Source organism: Aphelocoma coerulescens, chromosome 4, assembly GCF_041296385.1.
Source record: "Aphelocoma coerulescens isolate FSJ_1873_10779 chromosome 4, UR_Acoe_1.0, whole genome shotgun sequence".
NCBI lineage: Eukaryota > Metazoa > Chordata > Aves > Passeriformes > Corvidae > Aphelocoma > Aphelocoma coerulescens.
Window position 1 is genome coordinate 46,542,811 of NC_091017.1, and position 24,399 is coordinate 46,567,209.

Genomic DNA, 24,399 nt, shown 5'->3' on the forward strand with positions numbered 1-24,399 from the left:
AGAAAACAGAAAGGCTGATTAAGCTGTTCCTGGTTAACATAATGGTGCAGCTTTTTGGGCTCACGAAAGCACCAATTATAATGTCAGAATGATTAAAGTGCCTATGTAGAGATGTGGAGCACTTGTCTTAACTCTTCTGTAACATAAAAGTGTAAATGTGTGCGTGATCTTGTTTTGTTGCATTTTTTCTGTGGGATGTGAGCCAGGTAGTAACAGTTTCTGTCCATTCATTAGACTCTTAGCTGGGCCTAAGGAAGATTGTTTAATTTACAAGTGCTCAGTATCTTAAATCCTAGCCAGCACTGCTATGTTAAAAAATATCTGTTTTCCTGTAGGAGTTTATACAAAGAACAGAAATTTCCGGATGTATAAGTCATCAAAAGCAGGAAAAAATGTGATTCTGAAGATAGCAGAGGATAATAATTTTATCCCCAACTGTGAAAAGGATGTTTCCTTGGAAGAAGCGTATTTTCTTTCCTCTTTAATCTGCAACATTGGGTAATTACTTAATTTTAATCAAATTTACAATATTTTCAAATACATATTTTAATGATAATTCTCCTGCAGCAGTTACAGATAACTATTGTGAATGAGCAATTATTCCATTAACATTGTTACAGTGTAATTTAGGAGTTCCTAGTAGAATTTCTTGGTTTTGAAGAAAAAATTTCTTGGGAGTTCTGTTCTTCTGTTAAACCTGCCTTCAAACGTGATATGGCTTCTGAATTATGCCTCATTTCTCTATACACACTCAAAATGCCAAAACATAACCATTGTTAAGTTTGGTCAGCTTCTGTGTTGTTCTGGAAGCAAAGCTTACAGACTTCTAGTCAGTAAAACATGAGAAGTCTGAATATTTTTCAAGGTAGGCTAAGAAATAAAAGGGATTTCTGTCCGTGTTTTCTTGCATACCAGATTTCCCATTTGGTACAGACACCTCCTTAGGTTGGGTACTCGTACAGACAATCATCAGGGTTTCTGTACCTAATCTAAACCTCTGATATGTCATACCCTATCTCAAGAAGATCCTAACTATTGCTGTAGCAGAAAGAAGGTTGAAATGGTATCTCATTTTTATTGAAAACATGTCTCTGTTCTGACTTCAAGGTTTTATATCCTGAAATGTTCATTATCCAGAACTGATGCCAAGAAACCATGTAGTGTATTCAGGTCATAGACATCAGCTGAATCTGCCATAAATATGGATGAGAAATTCTGCTGTATTGAATTTAGGCTTCTGTGATCATCTGGCTTCCAGTTAGCAATATGGCAAGGAAAAGCAGTTCATTGTAGAGAAAAAAAAAATGGAAACCTTTCAAAAGGTGTATTTGCATAAATACTACATCTAGAGCACATCCTGCTGTGGGAATGTGGACCAGCAGTCATTAAATGGCTGGGTGCTGGGACTTTGGCAAGGAACCAAATGTTGCTGTTGTGGATGAGGAACCCCCGTCCTGCGGTGGGAGTCAGGGAAACTGCCAAAGCCAGACAGAAAGTGCACCAGGGACAGGGAAAGGTGCACAGCAAATCACAGGCTGAGCAAGATTGGCAGGGACCTCTGGAGGTCTCCTGGCCCACCCCTGAGCCCAGCGCTGTGCCATGTTGTGCCATCCTGTGGCATGTCACAGTGAGTTACGCTGTACTGTGTTACACTGTAAGAATCATACATTTTCCTTTGCATTCTCTCCTTTCTTCAGAGCGAGTGATGACATAAAAGTTCTGTCATCTGGCTTTTCAGAGAAGGAGAGAAAAATGTCTGCTTTTTTAAACAGTAAAACTACCGGAAGAAGCAGAGGTACCTCAAGCCTTTTCTACTGCATAGAAAAAAAATACTCTTAACTTAGATATTCTGTGACTTGTACACCTGATAGCTTCTAGGAGGGTCCTTCTTCAGCTGCCTTTCTGCAGAAGGCAGAGCACATCTGCACTGAAGGATGCTCTGCAGCACCTGAATGCCCCTGACCCTCCTCTCCTGTACCCACTGCTGTCTTGCTTTGTCCCAGCTCCCTCTGCACCTTGGGGGTGGTGGTAGTAGCCCTTTAAAGATCTACAAGAAACTAACAAGGAATTTATCCCTGGTTTTATTTAAGGGTGTGATGTGATTCAGGTACATTTTATGCCTGTGGTCTATATAATGTGTGTTACAATGATGCATCACAGTGGCAAACCCTCTAAAAGTGTGTGTTTGTGGCCTTTGGTTTAACAGATCCCATGGAAGGTTACCAGGGTTCACCATATCCAGAAATCGATAATTTTGTTCGTTCTTTGGTTAACAAAGATGGGCTGCAAGGAGGTAAAGAGGCCACCTTTACTATTTACAAATTAGTCTTCTGCAGCACTATTTCTAAAGAATTTAAAGAATTAATTTTGTTTTTCCTCAGGGATACGACAATGGAGTTACTTCTCTCTCAAAGAACTAATTATTTATGATATTTCTGGTTACCGTTGGTGTGAAAATATCGGAAGAGCTCACAAAAGTAACAACATAATGTATGTTCTTTAACTATTCAGTTTAAAACAGCTTTATTTATTTTCCTGTTCAACTGTTACTCTCAAAAAATGCTGAGAAAACTCTTATGAATAGAATCAGCAACTGTTACCATTTCTGCTGCCTTGCTCTTTTTTATTTTTTATTTACAAACCCCCCCCCCCCCCCCAAACCAAAGAAACGATTTATCCTCCCCCAAGTTTACTTTGTGATAACTGGACCTTTATTTCTTATAGTTCTATGAATATTCATGGTATTTAAAATATGGGCCCAAAGATGCTAACGTAAAATTCAGAGTATGTTTAAGCTATTAAGCAGTACTATGCTTTGATACTTCCCAGCTAGGAAGCTGAAAAATGAGAAAGCAAGCAGACCTCTCTTGAATTAATTTACAGTGCATCTGAAACTACATTCTTAGGTTATTAAAATGACTCTGTCATTTGAGCCAATTGACAATTGCCATTTTAGAATGGTAATTCCTGTAACATAAACCAAGATGAGTTTTGCTAGTGACTCTACAAGGCCTCAGATTGCCTCTAGTTTTAACAAAATAAGTGATGGAAAGTCAGGTTTTTAGATTATGTTAGAATTACAGCATATAATTAGTATAAGTATTTTAACTTAAAAATAATGTTATGTAAGATTTAAAATCACTGAAACATAAGGAATGTGTTTTTGTCTGTTTTTTATTAAAAAAACCCCACACCTAGATGAACTTGCTGTTCCTCAAGTGAGTTGCTTAAAGTTTGGTTATTTCTAAAACACAGTTGAAAAAGCTGGGGTGGCCTATTCAGCTGGCAGAAAATAGTGATTTTATTTGGCTTTTATAATGCAATTATCTGTAACAGCAGCAGCAACAAAATCTTATCTTACAGATAAGTCCCATATGCTAATCTTAATTTGATGTAATGAAACTTAATGTAATGAAGTTGACTAAATTTCACTTTCAGATGTTAGTCTTAAAAAATTATTTCTTTTAACTTAAGAAGCCTGAAGTTTACTAAAAATCATACAAAACAAGTGTGGAATAAGTCTGCCAAGAGTATGAAAGCAATGTGCATAGCTGAGGACAAACAAAACCTGTTCATTTAGAGTTTCCTACTGTATGAATTTACTTCATTTATGTACTGTTACTAAAAAACTAAATAATTTCATTCTTAGGATTTTGGTAGATCTAAAGAATGAAGTCTGGTATCAAAAGTGTCACGATCCTGTCTGCAGAGAACAAAACTTCAAATCACAAAGTAAGTAGCTTGTGATCTCAATTATATTTAATACTTTTGGGAATGTTAACTTTAATTAATGCCTTATGTTTGATTTAGGTTTTCCATTACCGCCTGGGATATGCCTCCCATCTCTTTTCAAAGAGGTACGTTTTTGTCCTATTGAGATGTTCTTCTGAGTCTCTAGAAGCCCTTGGATATTCCCACTAACATCCCAGTCTGCTGGGAGAGCTCCACTCACTGTTACAGTGATATAGAAGAGGTCCCCAGAGCAGCTGTGCTGGTGTAGTAGCTCCATATATTCATTTTTAAGTTCTCCAGCAGTGCTAAGTTACTGAAATTGCCTAACTTCACCAGGGACTAAAGACTTTCTTCTGTTCTGATGTGAACAGCAGTTCCCAACTTCTAAGCCACAAGGCTGCTCCAGGTGCAGAGCAGAAAAACTGCCCAAGTCTAGCTCTGCTGTGCATGTCTGACTTCATGCTGGGCAAGGTAAAACAGAACTGGTTCTGGAACATGTGAGTCAGCCAGAGTCAAATACAAGTCAGTCACCTTCACTTTTGAAATTCATTTATCTCCATTTTAGTGTAAACAGCACGTTTCCCCAAACAGGTAGAATATTTCAACTGACCTGATACTGCACGTAGACTCTACACCCTGAACATACGAGTTTTTCCACTGCTTAGGCAATAAGAATGGGCATTTTTGCAACTTTTAAATTTAAATATACAGCTCTAAATGTCACACAGCAGAATGGCATGTTAAGCTCTCTCAAGCAGCCCATCAATAGCTATTAGTGTTATTTCATAGAAAGTGTCATTTAACTATTTTCAGGTCCTGACAGTATCTTTGAACAGACTAAAGTTAGTCAATCTTGTATTATTTTATGAAGCTGTATTCAAGAGGCTACTTGTATGGTGCTAGAAAAATAACATCCTTATTTTGTTAAGTATGTTCTACTCCTATTAAAATAGGCTTCCACAGGTTAATGTGGGTATCCATGAACATGCTGGAAAAGCTTGTCCTGTTGGCCAGCTTTCTGCAGTATCCATTCTGTGTGACAGCACAAGCTTCACACTTGCAGAGCAGTTAAAGGTATGAAGAGTATTTTCATATGCAGTGTTCTTGTTTCTCAAAGGAAGAAGAGTCCACGCACACGGATGACAGGGGCCACACAGAAGGAAAAGTAAATCCACATTCTAATGTGTCAGACTTGTCAAAAAGCTCAGTAGCTCCAGAGAACAGCTGGACTCAAGACCTCCTGTTGTCAGACAGCGAGTGGGAAAACACAAGTGATGATGCCTGTTTCCTAGAAGCTGCTGAAGACGTGGAACTAGCCGAAGCTGCAGATGATAGTCTGAATTATGCCATGGAAGAAATCTCGGATGAAGTTCTTTTGGAAGCTTTAAGGAGAGAAGACACCTACACTAAAGAAGGCAGCTGAGCACAGGCCTGGCCAGCAATGAATGACACTTGTGTGTCATGTGCTGGTGTAAAAGGTCCTGCAGGGTAGTTCACAAGCACCACTCCAGAGCTGTAAGACAAAGAATGGAGTGCCTGGGTGAACTTCAGTAGGCATGAGGAGATCATGGAAGATTATGTGGGGGCTGAAGAGGATTGGACTAAAAAAATTAATGTCATGAATGCTGCTCCAAGCTTAGCACTTTTAACGCTCTTTGCGGTACAGTTTCTATTTTGGTAGTTGTATGTCCAAGTTTTATTGAGAAGCCAACAAAACAGACTTTCTTCATTTCCATAAACAGGATGAAATAATATATTTCAAGTGCAGATTTAATAAAAAGATTTGTCTATTCATCTTTGTTCAACCAAAGTCTGTGTTCTCTTTATGAATATATTCCTTTCAAGATTACTTTAATAGCACAAGATTAACACCCAACATTGTTCAGAGTACAGAAAAGTTTTATTACATGTACTGGGATTGCTGTTTCCTTTCATTGATATTCTGACACTATCTGACAATAGAAAGATACAATCTTAAGTAATTGACTTCTTTTAAAGACTGAAACAAAATAAGAGTAACAATGATTAAAAAAGTCTTAAAAAGACACTTAATTTTTCTTTGATCTCCGCTCTTTTTGTACAGCCAGAGCCTCTTCCAGTTTCATATTGATATTCTCAAAGTGCCTTTCTGCTCCTAGAATTCTCCGAGACTCCACCAGAAGTGCAGGGAGGCTGGAAGTTCCATACTGTTGATAAGGAAATAAAGTTGCAAGGCAATGTTTTTAACTCTTGGAAAGATCACTTACGTATCAGTATTTATTCTTCCTCTGTCTAAAGTGGTGCAACATGACTTTTAAAAGTGAACAACAGCCAAAATCAGAGCGTCTTCTGAAATGAGAGGATTTCCCTTACATGTGGCAGGTGTGTAAGCCTTATCCACAGAAAATACCGCGCCAGGTCCTGGGTACAATGGGAATGAGTTCTAAGGTTACATGAGAAGTTACTCTGGTCATGAAATACCAGCACTGTTCTTAGCATTAAATATCTCACATGGAAGTGCCAGAGCTTTCCCTACTTTTGAACAGTAACAACAGAAAAAATTTATTACTTCTGTCTCACTGTTAATCTTCAACTTCTATAAAAAAGTTACTATTAAGGACAACTGTTTCATTTCTATGTCCTTTGAATTCCTGGACACTGAGAGCAAGGCAGCAGAATCCTCTCTGAAATACTTCATCTTCTAACATGAGACCAAAAAAAACGAGTGAGATGCTACAGTACAGTTCAGCAGTGATTCTCAAGTTGCAATTAACAATTGACAATTAACAAAATACTGCTACTTAAGAGATGTTAAATACATTTCATAAATTTAAATAAAAACACTAATAAAACTGAAACACATGCAGCGTATGTACTTACTACCACTTTTGCTTTTGGGTTTTCTTCTCCGTAATCCAAACAGTCTTGCCGTAGCTCCTTTAAATCAGTAATTAATTCAACTGTTTGCCTCAAGGAAGATTTCCTTTCCTGTACCTCAGCATATTCTCTTTGTAGTTGTGTCAGTTGTGGTTCAGCTCTGAAAAAAGATCAAGACTTTGATGCTTGCATCTGCATATTTATTGCATGAATAACTATGACCCTATTTCCTCTGAAGGAGTTCTTAAAGGTTGGTCAGAGATACAAAACACAGGTTTCTATAGGGTAGTGTTTAATTAGAAAGTGTGTTACTTAAACAGGGGTGTGAGTCCAAATCCACCAGAAAGACCCAAACCTCTCTTTTGAGTCTGACAGTGTAGCCACTCCTTCTTAAGCATGTGAGTTTTTCAAGTGTAGTTTCTTAAATACAAGGTGTTCTGCTTCTGCACCCCCCTGCCTGCAAGCTCAGTTGTTCAGTGCTTATGCTGAAGCCTATTCAGGATCTACAAACTACCTACACCTCTGCTAAATAAGCTGGAGTGCTTGATCCTTTGAAGTAGCACTCCAAAAACTGAGCACCAACAGTGATTTTCATCCAACAGGGTTGCAGATAAAAAGGTTTCTTAAAATGATCAAAGGATTGAAACACAACATCTAAAAGAGTGTAGGCAGCTTTCAGTCTGTGAGGGAGCTCAAACCATTTTGAGGGATGACTTCAAATAGTTCTCTGGGCAAAGTTTGTCAACAGTACTACAAAGAAAAATGCCTCTCATGGCCATAGAGAAAAGGTTTTGATGCTGTTTTTGTGGGTCCAAGTCCACGGTTCCCTACAGAGTTACCTTACAGGGTGTATGTTAAATGCAGCTTCAGTATAAAGCTTGTCACTAGCAACCTGAGGGATTTGGGGAAGTCTAATGGTTCTTCCAAAGAACATAATTCCTGTGGTGTGTATCTAAATGACACTTATTAATGCCAAGTTAGGGAAGGGGAATTGTGTGGCCACAGGAGAAGGAAGCAAACATGCAGAGTATGTACTTACTACCACTTTTGCTTTTGGGTTTTCTTCTCTATAATCCAAACAAAAAGCATGTACTAACCATGCACCCCTGCCAAACTGCAGAGGTGAAATACAATCTCTCACCTCAAAACCAAAAAAGTCCTCTGTATTAACTTTGTAAATTTATGATCCAGCACCTTTGCAATTCAAATCATAACTCTGGTGTTCTCCCTATGAACGTATGGCGTGAAACACCCTCCAGTAACTAATTAGCTAAGAGAACTTGCAAGAATGACCATCTAGGCAACTGAAGTATGTAAAGGAGAGATTCTCATGAGCTTTTATAAAAACAAAAAGCAAGACAGCAGTAGTTTCATCAAAATAAAAGGAAAGAACAGAAGAAGTTACTTTCCCTTCCGAGTTACAAGATATCAGACTTCTTAAGTTCTTCAGGCTATTATTGTTGATCATTAGAAACACACCCAATTAGCTCTTCTCTGAGTTGCACCAGTTGCTGCCTTTTCTTTTTGATGTTTATTATTGCCTGAAACAAACAATGAACAAAGTCTGTGAAACAGTTACTAAAACTTCAAAGGCAAACAACTCAAATTTCATTGTCTTTTTTTTATCTGAGGTTTTATACAGATTCTCATTGTGGAAGATTCTAAGACACCAGACCTGATAAACTGCCATATTTTACTAAACACTTTAAAGCTGTTTAAAATGTCAAACTCTAATCTCCATCCAAAATTTCTCTTAAGAAACACTGGATTTACAAGCATACAAAAGGAGTTTGTGACATTTTGATTTCAAACATTATCAACTCTAGGAGGTTTTAGTTTTAAAAATGCAAATTAATACAAATGTATGTTCAGGATGATTGGCATAACTAAGTAAGCTTTCTTTACTAAAACATACAGTTTAAAAAAAAAAAAGGATCACCCAAAACTGATCATAAAAGTAAATTTAGTTTAGCAACTAAAAATTTGATTTTAAACAAATGGCTAAGGGGCAAACTAAGGACAAATCTGAGTGGCTGCGAATGCTAGGAGTGTATTAAGATTTTCATTTTACATGCAGAGCAGCTTACCCTATCACCTCAAGTCAACAAGACTTTAGCATATTAACTGCTACTTCTCAGGATAAGCTTTATGTTGACTTTATTTGTTAAAGCTATTTTGCCATTGAAAATTTTTGCAGAAGATGTTAATTTGGGCAAAAATCCAGACAGTGCCTAAGCTGCTCTTAAATCTCTCCTCTGTAGGGCATTCACCTCTCCCTGATGAAACCACTGCAGTGTTTTTCTGCCCTTACACTAGTGCCTTCTCCTGTCAACATTCCTGCTGCATTTTCAGTGAATTACTGCTTACTCTGAATGAAGAGAGGAACTGTCTTCCTCTGAACAAAAACTCTGCATCTATTTAGGGAATGCAATTGCCTGAGACTTCCCTTCTTTAAATTAAGCAATCCAATTCTATCCTCACAGGTTGCTATCTTTGCTACTCTCCTAAATTTTATATTCATTTATGTTTCTTTAAGGTTAGCTCCCATTATTTAACTAGCTCTCCAGAGGCCTCACCATTACTCATTAAAAAAACCCAAACCAAAAAGCCAAAAGAGAATTGACATGGGTAGGTCTTACCCATCCCAATGTGCATTCCTTCTTTTTACACTGTACAGCAGTATACATATGGAGTTTGCAATCCACCACATTTACTCAAAGCTTTTCCAAAAAACCTCTGGTGGTTCCCTAACCTCTATTTGTGCAGTTGATTCTGAGTATAGCACACCTTTTTGCCAATTATTTTATTTCTTCCAGTCAAGTTCTTGACATTCCAATGCCCACAACGGTATGCTGCACAATGTAGTGATATGTATGTATTTACCTTAGCATTCTTTTTCTTCATGTTCTTTAATTCCTGGACTCCTGCTATCTAGAGAGAAGAAGAATTACAGATTGACTATGGATCTTGAGTTCATCACTGTCCTCCTAAAAACATGGTTGCAAGAATTACTTTGGAGTAACATAAAAAGCTATTTAAAAAGCCAACCCTGGTTCAAAGGGACATCACCGGTTGTGTATCGGTTCTTTCCTCTCTCCTCATGCCAGAGGAAAACTGTTGCACAAAAGGAGTCAGTCCAAGTAATACTCCTTGTTCCAATTACTGTAATACTACATACCTTAATTTTTCTGTATCTTTATATGGATGTATAAATCTGGTAATTCTAACACTTGTTACTTCTAATGAACCACTCAGAACTATAGCTTTAATACTTACCCATTGTACTTGGCACAACTCCTGCAAAGTTCTGAGTTCATTTTACTCATCATAATCATCTTAATCTTTGCAGCCCATAAGGTTATCACAGCATCACAGAATGGCTCAGGTTGTAAGGGACCACAATGGGTCTTCTGGCCCAACCTCCCTGCTGGAGCAGGGTCATCCTAGAGCACATGGCACAGGATTGTGTCCAGATGGTTCTGGAATATCTTACACTTAGTTGTGTTCAAAATGTTAATTTAAAAAAGCATGATTTTCCCTGGACTATGTTAGAGGCCTTACTCAGAATTCACTGAGACAGCACAAAAATAAAATCATCAACCTTTTAAAACTCTAGTCCATGAGCTTTTAAACAGTGTTTGACATAGCTGTATACTCATTTAAATTATGCAGTTCACCAGTTTTACTACATAATGATTTAGATATGACAAACACTTCAGGATTAGTGGATGCTTCCCTATTCTCAGAAGGTGACAATTTTGCAAAGTACTTGCATGACAGCAGTGTTGTGTCTAGAGGCAATTCTTGTGAAAGCCTGCACAGAGGCAACCAATCATAACCTGCACACAAAAAACTGTGTTTTCATGTCACTTATACTGACAAGAGATTGGAAACTTTTACAGCTTGTAAAATGAATGTGTAAAGGGCAATATAAAACCACAGGTACTTTGACCACAAAATTGATTTTATTTCTGTTGTACTTACAAGATCAGTGATTTGGTCCTTGAAAGCAGAAGAGAAGTCATTGATAGCCTTTCTGCAAATGTTTGATTCTATGCTTTGTCTGGAGAAGTCAGAGAGACAAAACACAACCCATTTGGTTTAGTAAAGGGGAAATCTCATCCAAAATCCTTCCTTTGAGTAACAAACCCCAAAGTTAAGCAGCTAGACAACTGCAGATCTTTCATATACCAGCAATAGCTTCATTTCTACCTTGAAAAATATCACCTGAGATGTGCTCTTCATGTTTGGAAAAATATCAAATCCTGGAGACCATGTCAAGATCACATGTGAAAAAACATTTTTATCATAGAAACTTAATAATCATTACCATCAGAACATAACCATGCAATACTGATTCCCTGAAGGACAGCCCATTAGCAAAAACACAGGGATTTCTTTTTAAAACTTTGAATATCCAGTCATGGGAAAGCAGAATATTTACCTGTAATTTGCTGCTATCTTCTCAACTTTGGCCAGAACAACATCCAGTTCTGTAATATCTCCAGCAGATCTCTTCAGCTCTTTGGGACACCAAACCTGTAGAGAATGTGGGCTATCCACTGGGACAGCAGAATAAACATAAGCATTGCACAATTCAGGTACACACTGTAAAACAACAGAAGAACTCTTGTGCCCACCATCAAAATAACCATCTAAAAGTTATAAATATTTTAACATGAAATTTGGGAAGAGGGATATGTAAATTATTTCATCTGTCTTTGGCTGAGCAACTACGATAGATTTATCTGGGAACACCTTAGAACTGGGATGATCAATGATATGTAACTTAACTCTTTATTGATTCAAGCAAGCCCAGGAACACATCAGTAAACTAAGTAATACACTACACAGTGTACCGTAAACATGAATTTTGGTGTTAAAAAACTATTAGCCTGAATTTGCAACTTGCATTACTCAAAGACTCATGAGCTTTTATATTTGTATATATTCTTCTATTAACACCATGTATGCTTCAAAAACCCACTCTACACAAATGCATTTCTTTAAACTTTGCAATAGCATTATTAACCAATTCCACTAAAAGTTAAACCATGTTTGTTCACACACTCCCCAATGTAAATCCAGTACTAAAACATGATTGGGTTCTGTTCAAAGGAAGCAAGATGGCACAAGAGAGTTTCTCCCTATTGAAAAACGCTACTGTCGTGAAGCTCCCTGTCTCAAAGGTCTTTACACCGACAGCTGCCCCTGCACTGCAGGCAGGGACACTCCAAGTTCTACCCCACAGCTGCTGCTCCAGGCTTCCACACCAAGGAATGTACTGACACCTCTTACAGCTTCATAGCTGTGGTTTCCAGGCTTCCCTCCAAAGGGAACCAGGCTGCCTTACAGGTATAATGCACACCTATACTTCACCCCTCCAGGGAAGGAATAGGCAAATCCAGGGATGCAAAGCATGGGGATCAAATGGGGCTCTATACCAACACTGAAACTAAAACTTCCCATTCTAGAAGCACTAACTATGTTGCTACATTCCAGAAATGAACACCGTTGAAAAACTTTGAACTTGAATGAAGAAAAGCTATATGGAAGTTCTGAAAACTCTACTTTACCAGAAGGATCTGATGTATTCTCCTCTGAAGGCTGCTTCTTTTTTGTCTGGAATTGAGTAGTATTTGGAGTCTTCTGCGGTATGAAAAGCAGATTAACTTCCAGAATAAACCCTAGGTTTACTCATCTAAACACCTGAGAGATGGCAATTAGGCAGAATACAGAAGGCATTTCCTGACTGAAGCGCCAGTAACCTATCCTTCAGCCTGCTTCACCAGTCCCAGCCCAGTGGTCATCCTGCTGCAGGACAGTGACTGCCTGACTGCACTGGCCACCGACCTGTCAGCCACTGGCCCTGCAGCAGGGCTGGAGACATCCTAAGGAGCTGAAGGACCCTCAGTTCCGCACAGTCATTGCCCAGGATTAACATTTCTCTGATCAACAGTGCTTGCTCACCTTCCTTCTCACCTGTGTCCTGTCCCAACCCTTTCTCTACTTTGACTGCTTTGTGACACCAACAGCACTTCTGCGAGTGCTGCAGGCATCCAGCCTACTGATGAAAGACTCTGTACTGAGTGTACAATCCCAATAAATGTCAATACATAAAAAACTCTTGTTCCAACTGCTGCACAGCTGCTTTTATCATAGGTTACTTTCTTGAGCCTGCAGGCAGTTGTCTCCCCTGTACGTCTGGCACCTCAGTGGGCCAAAAGCACTTTACACTAATTGTGGAGTATGTGTGGCGAAACACTCATTCAAAACTGAATGGCTTTTCATTCTAACACATATTCAAAATTAATTTTATCAATATTATTTTTCCCATAAGTCTGTTTTGCTTTAATACCAAACAAGTACAAAGGATTCCTATTGCATCTAGTATGCCAATCCTTGAGAACATATATTTTAGGTACGAAGAATATATTTGAAAAAAGGAAAGAACATAGTCCCAAATGAGCAAGACAATCGGCTACAGGATCCAGGAACACCTGGCTATTATATTCCTTGTTGATATGATGACTTGTAGCTTTAAGCATTTCACTTGGCCATCCCACAGGAACACTCTGAGGATTGATTATTTTGGATACAATTCAGTACAAAGGCAGTACTAAGAAACAAATGGAAGGTCCTCCTCTCCCCCCACCCTCTAACTCAGGCATGGAATGAAGTGAACTAAAATTAAATTGACTGATAATACTCATGCAACTTTTTCTGTACCACAGCCTCCTTAAGGGGTTCCTCTCCAGCATCAGCCGTGTTGAATTTCCAAACATCACCACTGGAAGGCTTTGAGTGACGCGGTTTTTTACTGGGAGAAGAAAAACACACACTACTACCCTCTGAGAAAGAATGATCTTCAACCATATGCACACCAAAACCTTGTGTTTTGGGGAGCATTCTGTACAGCTATGTCTCATACGAGTTCTATTAAAGTAAATTTGATTTAACAGATGAGAAGTATACTAAAATTTGAATTAAAATATTTTAAAAATAATTTTCTTTGTTACATATAATTTAACTAGAATGTTTTTCCCTTTTACACTAAAAATCTAGAGATTAAATTAAATGCTGACAATTTTATTCTTTTTCCACCAGACCTTCTGTCTGTATTTTGCCTTTGTGGTGCCGAAACACAACTGAGTGACACGTTTTGTGACTGCTCCTCTCCATAAGCATCCACAGCAGTACTGTGCAAAGGGTGATCTATAAAGAACAGAAAATAAACCATATGAACACCTCTCCCATCTGTTAAGGCAAAGAGCACTGCCTGCCATTAAGAATTTAGTTAGAGTATTTGTGGTTTGCTAACTAACAAAAAGGAATTTCTCATTACAAGTATTATTTGAGGATTATGAAAAAATATACAGTGAAAAGTTTCATAGTTTCTGTACCCATTCACCTGCTATTTCTTTACAAACCCAAACCAAAGGTAGCTCAGCATGTACTCACGGCATAGAGCAAACAAAATGCTTGGTACAGTTTGTTTCAAGTCTCTCTTTGCTATGCCAGATGTAAAACTTCTACACATTTAAATAACTACTTTCTTTTTTTTTTTAATATAAATTTTAAGCTGCTTTATTGGATGCTATAAGAAGGCAATTATTGCTGCTAAAGAATATTTGTAAGTGTAGAATTCTTGAAGGTAGCTACCAAAATAGATTAGAACTCTCAGAAATTTAAGGTTTAAGCATGCCTTCCATAGTACAAATTTCTTTTTTCAAGCCAAAAAACTTTTGTGTTAGTTTACATTACTGTCAGAGAGAACTCTTTTTATAGTCTAAATACATAACACAGAAATAAGGAAAAGTGTTTTTCATTTTGCAGCCTTGCCTTATAAACAACCCTTTTGCTAAATTGTTTTTTATAGCTCATTTTCAATGCTGTTCCTAGTAGCCACCTTTATATTTCCACAATTTTCTCAGAGTAATAACTATTACAGTTGAGAAACAGCTCTTAACATTTTCTCTACAGCTTCTAATTACACTGGTTTTCAAAAACCTCAAACATATATATACAGATAGATATAACAGAGGACTCCACAGGAGCATCTACTCCATCTAAATTGATTCTCTTCCTGTGTATTGAGGCTTCATTACACAAGTCCAATACAAAGCATGGAAGTGGTTTTAATCCTTCACCAAAAATTGTACAGTTTGATGTTATTTTTTAAAGTAACATTGAAAACGGCAGGATGACATCCCTGAGAATGTCCAAGTTTGCTGCCATGAATACTCGTACAATGGCAAAAATGTCACTTCATAATTTGTGTAATTTAATACAGAATAAGTTAAGATATTGAACTCTGGTTTTGAATGGTAAGTTCTTACACAACTGAAATACTATGGTATGTGAAATTCTACCATTCAGACTATAAAGGTGGCATAGCCAGTATTTTTCCACTAACTTTTATTTGCACATAATACAGCATTATTTTTGTTACTTCCTAAATTATGGAAAATAACACTAAGTCCCATCTGTCTCTCCTATCTATTACTTTCTCTTGCAAAGAACCAAAACCTTTTCCTAGGTAAGCACTGAAGTATTTTGCCCATGTGGTTGGTTTGTGAAAAGCATACCTTAAATGATATTCAAGTTAATACTAACCAAAGGAATCATCAAGCTCCTCAAGTTGATTTGTTCCTGCTACCTTCAATATCCTTGAGACATCTGGTTCCTCAAGAGGAACTGATTTCCAACGAAGATTGGAGTTGGCTTTGTGCTCCTGGATGGGTGTGAAGTTAAAAACCAGTTTATCCAGCTTTTTTGAGTGTACAACAGCTTAAACATGACAATGACTTTCAAGAACATTTGGCTAGAAGTACATTTAACCAGAACCATATTGACTCCTGAGCTATGGCATAACGATTTGAAGCACATTTTTTCCTCAGGCTATGGGTTTTTTCTCCTAAGAGAAGTGATGGTATAAAACATGTATATTCTGCTATTTGATACTGCGTTCTACTGCAAGCTTTGTCTCATTTCGTAAAAGCGTACAAGCCTAGAAATCTTATAACACTCTAATAATTGCTTTCTAAGATCTGTAGTCTTTTTCAGGCTTTAAAATATTTCTTCTTTCATTCTATATCACATAAATTTCCATCCTTGTCCAATTCAATTACTTTCGCTTTAAGAAGCTGAAAAGCTACAGGGTAACTTCTTATACAGAAGTGGGATTTATAAATCAAGGATTAGAGAGACACTTCTGTAAAGCCGAAGGGTGAGAATGACACTAGTTTACAAAACAGTTGTGTGCCATTCACACCACGTGTGAGTGACTTTCCTCACTAATTTCTGTGCATACCTCTAGGGTGAATTATAACCAGAAAAGACCGACTTCTGAAGCTTTTAAATTTTACCAGTGCTTAGCATTGCCCCAGCATTTCTGTTATGGTACCAAATATACACATCAACTACTTTCCCTATAAATCTTCTTTTATGAGACTGTTTTTAAATTTTCGCCTGTTTGAAAGTCAATGGTCCATTCTGTACTACTCCTAAATGGAAAAAAAACCCCACGCGAGCACCCCAAGCCGGCCCCAGCAGGGACTGCACAGCAGTTCCCAGGGCAAAGCAAGCCCTGCATTCAGCCCCGTGCATCACCGCCAGAGACAATGCCCCGACTGCACACCAGCACAACACGGAGTCACAGAATATCCTGCACTGGAAGGGACCCACAAGGATCATCAAGGCCCTGCAAAGGACACCCCAAGAGTCACACCATGTGCCCGAGATCATTGTCCTAACAATCCTTGAACTCCGTCAGGCTGGTGCTGTGACCACTTCCCTGGGGAGCCTGTTCCAGCGCCCAGCCACCCTATGGGTGAAGGAAGAACCTTTCTCTAATACCCAACCTAAACCCCCCCGGCACAGCTTTCATGGCGCTTCCTTTGGTCCCGTCACTGGTCACCAGACAAAGGAGATCAGTGTCTGCCTCTGCAATTCCCCTGGTGAGGAAGCTGAGACCACGATGAGGTCTCCCCTCAGTCTCCAGACTGAACAGACCAAGTGACCTCAGCCACTCCTCACACGGCTTCCCCTCAAGGTCTTTCACCGTCTTCCTTGCTCTCCTTTGACCACTCTCTACAAAAACAAAACACTGGCTATTTGAAGGCTGCCCAACCTAGCAAAACTTACCTTTAGCTTAGAGCTGGTATGACTCTTCTTTATTTTCTTCTTTGAGGACATTTCGCTGTTTATTATATGCTGCTGAATACAAAACCGAGGATAAAGTCAGTGAAAAATTGTCCCCGATACAAATCAGCTTTCTGTGTGTACCTGGGAGAGAACGGGAAATCTTCCTTACTTCAAACTATTCTTTGTTACTTCAAGCTATTACGCTCAGCTCACTTCAAAAGCAGTAAAACTCACTTCCTTCGCCGAGACCGACGTAGAGGTTATTATATATTTATGTACGGATGGAGGGCTGCACAAAGCACGTATCAGCGAGCCGGGCACACGAAAAAGACAGAGCGCGACGCTGCAGCTCCCGCCCGTACCGCCTCTCCCGCAGGAGCCCCAGGACCCCCGCCCCGCCGGCCCGGCCCCTCAGGGCAGCCTCCCGCGCCTTTGGAAGCGCGCGCGCCGCCGGCGGGAAGGAAGGGGAGGCGGGGGGCGGAGCCGCCGGGCCGGAAAGGGAAGCGGGACAGCGCCGGGACAGCGCCGCCCCGGCCCGGCCGGAGTCAATGCAGTGTTCCGAAGAGTTTATAATTGCTCTGATTAAAAAAGCAAACCACAAGAACTTCCCCTTTTCTTCTCCCCTCCCTTTTCCTGAACTGACGCTGTGCATCTGGAAAAGCAAGCGAAAGAGATCGCTTCTGCCAAGATAAAATGAAAGCTACGCTTAAAAAGAGTATTATTTTAAACCGCGCAAAAATAGTACTTGCTTTAATGGCGTGCCCAAAAAAAAAAAAAGTACTCTATAGCGTGAAAACTTTTAATTCCATCCCTGCCACTTAAAATTAAGAGGAGATTTAGCAACGTCAAGTCTTGTAAGCTGGAGGGACCCTTTTGATGCCACGCCTCTTCATCCATCGGGGGTGGTGACACTGACACCCACGCACACCCTTTTGGCTTTAGCCAGCCAAATAAGCTAACACAGTGAAATAAGCCTAAAGTGATTAGGAGGTGGCACATTCGCTTTAGACTTCTAATTTGCTGGCTCTAGCACCCAGCCCCATGAGCCGCAGGTAAGTCAGTACAGTTTTGTTCCTGTAATGATAGGTTTCTTCAATAGAATGTTGTTAAGAACATAAACCTTAGATCCCGTTCTCATCCCTCTCAGCTATCTCCAGTAGGAGAGGGGTGATGACACTTCCCTGTCTTTCCAAGCAGCACACACACATCTGAGTACGTTACTGAATAACTGACAAATTTGGTTTAGGTTTCCTTCAGTGTGGAAGAAATGTATAGAGGAACATAAAAAATTACTTAAGAGGAGAAACCCTTCAATGGGTAGGAACAGAGGTTTGCTTAGTATCTCATAATGACATCTATATTCACATGGAGCTTTCAACAGTGTCCTGGTGGTAGTGCTTCATCTACGGTCTGGTAACACTGCCCCTGAAATCTTTCATACCATACCCCTGATTTAAGCCAAATGCATGGTGTGATGGCAGGCATAAGGAAACCCACTACCACCCAGGAGCTGATAAGAGTTTCAGAAAACTCCAGCTTTCACTCAAGTTAAAGTCAGTTGAGGTGCTAGTAAGAACACAACTGTCAGGAAAAAGACAAAAAAAAAAAAAGACTTGCTTGTTTAGTAATGTACTGAAAAAGAAAGTTACATACAACAGCATCCCTTTCTTACAAATATTGGCCAACACCTTAAACATGAGAAGTCACTTTCCAAAAGTAAAAGTGTAAACAACCAGCCTTTATACTGTATTTAGTATGTCTGCAGCAGTGGAGTTTTACAGCTTGTCAGTTAGAATATTACACCTGGGCTTGTTAGCCAGCAGCATTTTTCCCTGATAAACAAACATATCACAGCATTGAAATGCAGAAATATTTATTTTGGTTTCCTTCATTGGTTTTGAAAATTGTTTTGGTTTTATAAAACATAGAAATAGCCAACACTAAGCAAACATTTGAATTTCAATGTAACAAACTACTGCTCTAACAGTTGACTTGGATTTGTGTACCTGAATTGCATACACATATGAAATTATGCTACAGAGTAGTGCATTACAATCACACACAAATCTTAGTGCAAACCTTGTTGTGCTTGTATTTTACATATATCCATGTTTTCAAAAAACAGCAATGAATGTTAATGCAAAACCAACTCTGTTAAGGATAGCAAAAGACTTGTGCTGTAATAAGGCTTATTTCTGCTGATTTTTTCAAACAAAAGATAACTAGTTATTATTTTGCAATTTATCTGGGAATTAGGTTTTTATCCCTGAACAAATACCTATTCTGGGCCAACACACAGTTCTGTTGGCATATATAAATAATTCCAATTGCTGCAAAGCATCAGGCAAAAACAATTCTACCTGACCTATTTTGCTATTCAGTGAAGAATACTCAGTGGCTCATACATAAAGCACAGAAAACAGAGGTTATGTCAGAAGCTCTTCCACTTACAGAGGGCCTGGCGCATTTTTATAAAATGCATTTTAAATACAAGTTCATTACAGGGAAACAAGTGGCTAGGACAGGTGCAATGTTTACCCTGACTGTTAGCAAGCCCAGCCTCCTGATTGGGTTTTTAGGTCTTTAGTGTTCTTGCCAGAGTTGGGATCCGCTCATTTGCAAGGCTGGCGCCACTCCAGAATCATGCTACTGTAGCAGAGGCTACACTTGCTGAATGAACTGCAGCCACACAGTGCAGAACCAGCACATGCAGACTTACTCTGAGGAACTTCTATTCATCACTTTTTTGTGTGGAGTGCTGACTTCTACCTTATAGAAGTATATCTCATAACTGACTGCAGATGTAGAAGGGAGATATAGCTCAGATGCCTTGCCCCAGTTAATATAGGGACTAACAAAAGATGTGATACCAGCTATGCAACTGTAAGGGTTTGGGTTTTTTGGTGGTGGAGTGGGGGGGGTTTTTTGAAGAGATTAAGTAATTTTTCTGAGGATGCAAGATACTTAGAGGCATGTTAAAAGCTGCCAAATCCTTTGTGGAATTGACAACTGCAAAACGCACTGCAGACAGCAAACATGCTGGCAATAAAACCTTAGCTCCTTGGTGAAGGTGAGTCCCATTTTTGACCAAGGAAATATTAAATAATTTACATATATTTACCATTTATAGTTAAGGCTCTTTTTGGAATTAATAGGTCACCATAAAAACAGTATGCAACACAACTTGACAGTAAGGCAGTGTTCCATTTCTTCAATGTTCCTATGGCAAGTACCCATTTTTGTACAAGTTAATGATTGCACAGTTTCCTTCCCTATTTTTGCTGTAGTCAAAATACAGATATGAAGGCCAACAGTAGACAGACATGTGCCACTTTCCTCATTCCATTCACAATTACATTTTGGCATTAGCATAGAGTTCATCTATCTGTGACTGGAAGTATTTTCGCAGTTCTGGTCTCTTTGCCTTCAGTGTTGGTGTCAACAGCCCGTTTTCAACAGAAAACATTTCAGTGTGCAGGAAAATGTCTTTCACCTGGAAAATAAAAAGTTACTAGCCAAGCAGTATTCCTTGGAATAGACAAGACTATTAAAAACTTGTCCAAACATCATAACAAAGCCTGTCACTTGAGAAGTTTTCCAGACAGAAATTAAAAGCAGTTTCTGGAGAATGAGATCATATTGGTGTTGAGAAGTTTAAAGAATTGGGTATTTGGTTCTCACAAGCAACATACCTGTTCAAATGACTTCAAACCAGATTCTTTCCCAACTCTCACCATGTCCTCCAGAATGTATTTTTTTACATCCTGTGGATACAGAAATACATTGTATAGTTTCATGCTTGCATAAGCATCAACTTGAAGAAGCTGATGCAGAACAGCTAACTGTTCAGTTAGATATGCCTTACCTTGTTTTTGCATAGCTCTTGATAGGAGCCTTCAACTCCCTTTTTCTTGGCCCAGTTGTGCAGAGTATCAGGATCAGGTACCACAACAGCTACTAAGAAGGCCTAAAAAAAGAAAAAAGCTTGACAAAAATTCCCAACGCTTTAAGTCAACACTTAGTTGCTACACATTTCTTACTAGTCAGCTAGGCTTTGGGGAGCATTTCTGATCCTGCTGCAAGTCAGCAGCTTTCTGCTACCTGAACACAGGAGTGCAGTTCAGAAGCAGAATTGAAAGAATTACTCTTAAGACCCACATTTCTCTTTACACTTGAAAACCCCCAAGATATCCAGGTTCTTTCTTGGTGTGTGGGGGTTTGTTTTGGTGTTTGTTTTTTGGGTTTTTCCCCCTGCACACTGTTAGCAATTTATATTCAAGTATGCAAATTAGTTCAGCTCCACTACCTCGTCTGAAACTAAATCCAGAAACATGCTACATAACTGCTGGAATCCCATCAGAAACAAAATGCGTAACAATAAAAATTGAAGATAAAAATTTAAATTTCAGTCCCAAAGTTTGAGGTGGGCAGAAGGAAGAAAGGCTTTTCTGCACTCTCCTTTTGCATTAATTTTTACAATTACCTGGAAAATTCTTACCTGCAAGCTCTCTCCATGGACAAACACCTGTGCAAGAGCTTCACATCTCAGATAAACATTCTCTATTTTCTCTGGTGCTATGTACTCTCCCTGGGCTAGTTTAAATATATGTTTTTTCCGGTCAATGATCTTCAATGTACCATTCTGTTGACAGAAATAACTTTCACTCAGAGGAGGCACTTCAAGTGAAAAACCAATCTACACAGCTTAGGCATGCCACACTGGCACAGTAAAACTGTGCTAGAGCCAGAGAACTGTCAAACTAATATTAGAAGAAAATAGGTTATGTATCCATCTCATGTAAACTGGGGAAAGCCTCAGGACTGGCACTGTCAATACCTTTTTAGCCCCAGGCACACAGATTTATCTACAACAGTAATTATCCACAAATTCTTGTCTTTCACCTAACTAATTCTGTTCAATACCAAGTGCTCTCTAATATATTTATTAAATTTTTGCTCATAACTATGAAAGTACCATTCTACCCTATGTAAGTTAACTTACTGGTAGCCATTTTCCAATATCTCCTGTGTGAAGCCAGCCATCTTTGTCCAGAGCCTCCGCCGTTTTTTCTGGATCTTTCAAATAGCCACGAAACACATTTGGCCCTTTGACACACACCTGAAAAGAGCCATTTGTTAATATATGCTTCTATGAAGGAAAGTTAGCAATCACTACTAGCAACAAATGCTTTTTCCAACAGTTCTTAACTCCCATTGAAAAGGCAAGAGGAAGTTTGCATTTGTACAGGAATTTCTACTCATGGTTTTTAGAGACCTAACATTTTCCAATGGTGTGAAATATAATAAGAAGCAATTGGAATGATCTGTTCTCTTCCATTCTAGCAGCAGTGTTCCTACCCACTATTTGAATAATTGGAACCTATCAGAAAAAATTTGTTTTTATTTATGTGAAAAAATTTGGCTAGATCCAGAAATACTATCTCTCAGCCTGGTAACATGTTCATTTCAGCTTTGGTAAACAGCAGGGGCATTGTGCTAAAACTAGCAGGGAAAAGAAAAGTTGTGTATCAAGCAAATGGCACATTTGTTGTCCAAAAATTAAGACTAGAAGGAATTACTAATGTAGTCCAGCAATCGATTCTTGAAAGACTCATCCCACCTATTTTCAGTGCCTACCCAGCATGCTGGTCAACTACAATACAATGAAGATGAGATGTTGTCAATAGGAGGGAGATCAGAGAATTAGTGAGGATTCTGATGACCTCATGGAGACAGTACCAAACTTGGGACCAAACCAAAGTCATATTTTACAAAACAAGTCACTTCTGTTATAAAACAGACCTTATCTGGAAGGATATGAATAAAAGAGAATTCTACACATCCCAGTCACGTTAAAGACTGACCAATCAAGCGTTACTTTTTCATGGCTCCTACAATCACAGGAAGGCAGTAGTGACAGCTTTTCCCAGTAGAGACAGCCAACCATTTATCTGTATCCTGCTATCTGGCACTGAGACCTCCTTCACACATGCTCATCTATAATTCAATTCACAAATTTATTCCTCTTGAACAGTGATAACTGGCAAAAGTGAAAAGCAAGGCTTGACAGAGCAGAGAATATTGAAAGCTTACTTTCAGAGAAGGGGACTAGAAATGTTTAACCCAGATGAAAAGCAGAAAATAAGGAGGAATATTTATTTTAGGCAAATGGATAAGGAGAGGCAATTCCATAGCCATGGGTTTTGGGTGCTGTGAAGCAAGTTACAACATTTTTTTGTTATATTTAGAATAGTTTATACTGAGGAAGTTAGTCTTTCAGGCCTAAGATGGCATCTGATATATTAAGGTGCTACCATTTTTATTCAAGTCCAAAGTAACTCCTAATGCAGCAAACTTTCACACTAGGTGCAAGCAAAACACTTTTAGGAGTTTTTTTGTTTTAAAAACTATTTAACTATTTATTATTTTAAGAATTTTTACTCAATTCCTCTAGCAGACCAAGCTTTAAGAGCATACTGAAAGTGAAGCAAAAATTACTGATGAAGACTAAATATGGAGTCATATGCAAGACAGAATAATTTTGACATTGTTCTCCACTTGCAAGCAGTTTCCCACCACCAAGACCAACTAAATCCTTGAGTATTTCTGGGAATTAAAGCCCAATGATTTGTCTCTAGTCTCATACAAATTACAACCAAAACAAATAAAGATTATAAATCCTTTGTAGCCACAAATTAGTTACTTGCTTAAGCTACTTTTAATTTCTCCTTCCCCCAGCTGCCCCAATAGCCTCTTGAAAGCATATGAAAGACACCACAGTTAATCTGCTTTCGAGGCTCGGGGAAAATAAATTACTATACAAACATCTGTTCAAAGTATATACACAAAGTTAAACCTCTATATATTTTACTTCAAAACGGTATTTTAAAAGACAGCATATAGCATCACATATAAAGCTGGGTCCTCAAAATGCAATTTGTAAAAAATACATGTTCAATTTTTGCAGACTGCAAATAAAAAAAGTTCAGAAAAATGTGCAGGCAGGCATCACAAATCATCATCAGCCTTCATGGCACTTGATCTCCATTTCCCTTAGAAATTTCCAGCCACTTTAAATTACCTCATCTCACACATCACAAGCTGGGTAAATGGCTACATGCATCAGCTGTTCTTTGGCCCATGGCAGTGGAGTGGGAGGGAAGCCCTCTGCCAGCATTCTGCTGAAGGATAACTGCAGTATGAGGTGGCTACACCTCCCAGCTATTCCGCAGCTGGAAGAGGTTGCCTTGGTCATACAACCTTATATATGGTCATATAATCCTCTGTTAACCTGTGGGATAACAGATTACTATATAAGCTGTTTCTTCTGCCCTCCAATATACTATTTCCTGGTTTGCTTCTGTGAATCATTAACTGATATTGCATGCAGACATCTTAGATTTTAGGTAGCAGGCCATGTTTAGCACTTCTACTAATCTCAGTTATTTCAGGGACAAAAAAAACATTTTCCAAGATTTCCCAAGAGGCTCATACTGACTTTCCAAAATTACTTACCTCACCCTCTCCTTTGGCAGCCAAGTAATTCATTTCTTGTACATCAACAAGCTTGATGGCATTGCATGGCATTGGTGCGCCAACATGACCTATTAAACAGAGTAACACTTCAATAGCCTGATGCTTTTTAGTCAGATCCTGAAAAAAGTA

At 38.8% G+C, this 24,399-nt stretch overlaps 3 protein-coding genes across 9 annotated transcripts in view; 1 reads left to right on the plus strand and 2 right to left on the minus strand.

Moving 5' to 3' along the window:
• Nucleotides 1-5,510, plus strand: part of PRIMPOL (primase and DNA directed polymerase) — a 16,263-nt gene extending 10,753 nt beyond the window's left edge. For all 5 annotated transcript variants that reach the window (XM_069013855.1, XM_069013851.1, XM_069013850.1 and 2 more), the window contains 7 exons: nucleotides 336-498; nucleotides 1,698-1,795; nucleotides 2,207-2,293; nucleotides 2,382-2,490; nucleotides 3,650-3,732; nucleotides 3,811-3,857; nucleotides 4,850-5,510. In XM_069013855.1, coding sequence (XP_068869956.1) covers nucleotides 336-498; nucleotides 1,698-1,795; nucleotides 2,207-2,293; nucleotides 2,382-2,490; nucleotides 3,650-3,732; nucleotides 3,811-3,857; nucleotides 4,850-5,155 — 893 coding nt within the window. In that variant the 3' untranslated portion in view covers nucleotides 5,156-5,510. The remainder of the gene's footprint in view (nucleotides 1-335; nucleotides 499-1,697; nucleotides 1,796-2,206; nucleotides 2,294-2,381; nucleotides 2,491-3,649; nucleotides 3,733-3,810; nucleotides 3,858-4,849) is intronic.
• A 100-nt stretch (nucleotides 5,511-5,610) lies between these two features.
• CENPU (centromere protein U) lies at nucleotides 5,611-16,997 on the minus strand. Of its 3 annotated transcripts, none has more exons than XM_069013857.1 (12): nucleotides 16,904-16,997; nucleotides 16,735-16,803; nucleotides 15,205-15,322; nucleotides 13,698-13,803; nucleotides 13,318-13,408; nucleotides 12,165-12,237; nucleotides 11,033-11,150; nucleotides 10,573-10,651; nucleotides 9,472-9,519; nucleotides 8,068-8,129; nucleotides 6,592-6,748; nucleotides 5,611-5,918 (listed from the first exon to the last, which is right to left on the minus strand). In XM_069013857.1, the coding sequence occupies exons 2-12, from the start codon at nucleotides 16,783-16,785 to the stop codon at nucleotides 5,781-5,783; spliced, it is 1,041 nt and encodes a 346-aa protein (XP_068869958.1). In that variant the 5' UTR covers nucleotides 16,786-16,803; nucleotides 16,904-16,997; the 3' UTR covers nucleotides 5,611-5,780. The 3 variants fall into 3 exon arrangements, with proteins under 3 accessions (XP_068869958.1, XP_068869959.1, XP_068869957.1); XM_069013858.1 differs by having other exon boundaries at nucleotides 12,165-12,234; nucleotides 16,735-16,806; XM_069013856.1 differs by having other exon boundaries at nucleotides 16,735-16,806.
• Nucleotides 16,998-18,590: 1,593 nt separating this feature from the next.
• ACSL1 (acyl-CoA synthetase long chain family member 1) overlaps nucleotides 18,591-24,399 on the minus strand; it is a 38,567-nt gene continuing 32,758 nt past the window's right edge. Inside the window, exons 16-21 of the mRNA XM_069013862.1 lie at nucleotides 24,250-24,338; nucleotides 21,737-21,853; nucleotides 21,233-21,376; nucleotides 20,600-20,701; nucleotides 20,427-20,498; nucleotides 18,591-20,227 (exon numbers count right to left, since the gene is read on the minus strand). Of these exons, the coding sequence (XP_068869963.1) occupies nucleotides 20,087-20,227; nucleotides 20,427-20,498; nucleotides 20,600-20,701; nucleotides 21,233-21,376; nucleotides 21,737-21,853; nucleotides 24,250-24,338 (665 nt within the window). The 3' untranslated portion in view covers nucleotides 18,591-20,086. The remainder of the gene's footprint in view (nucleotides 20,228-20,426; nucleotides 20,499-20,599; nucleotides 20,702-21,232; nucleotides 21,377-21,736; nucleotides 21,854-24,249; nucleotides 24,339-24,399) is intronic.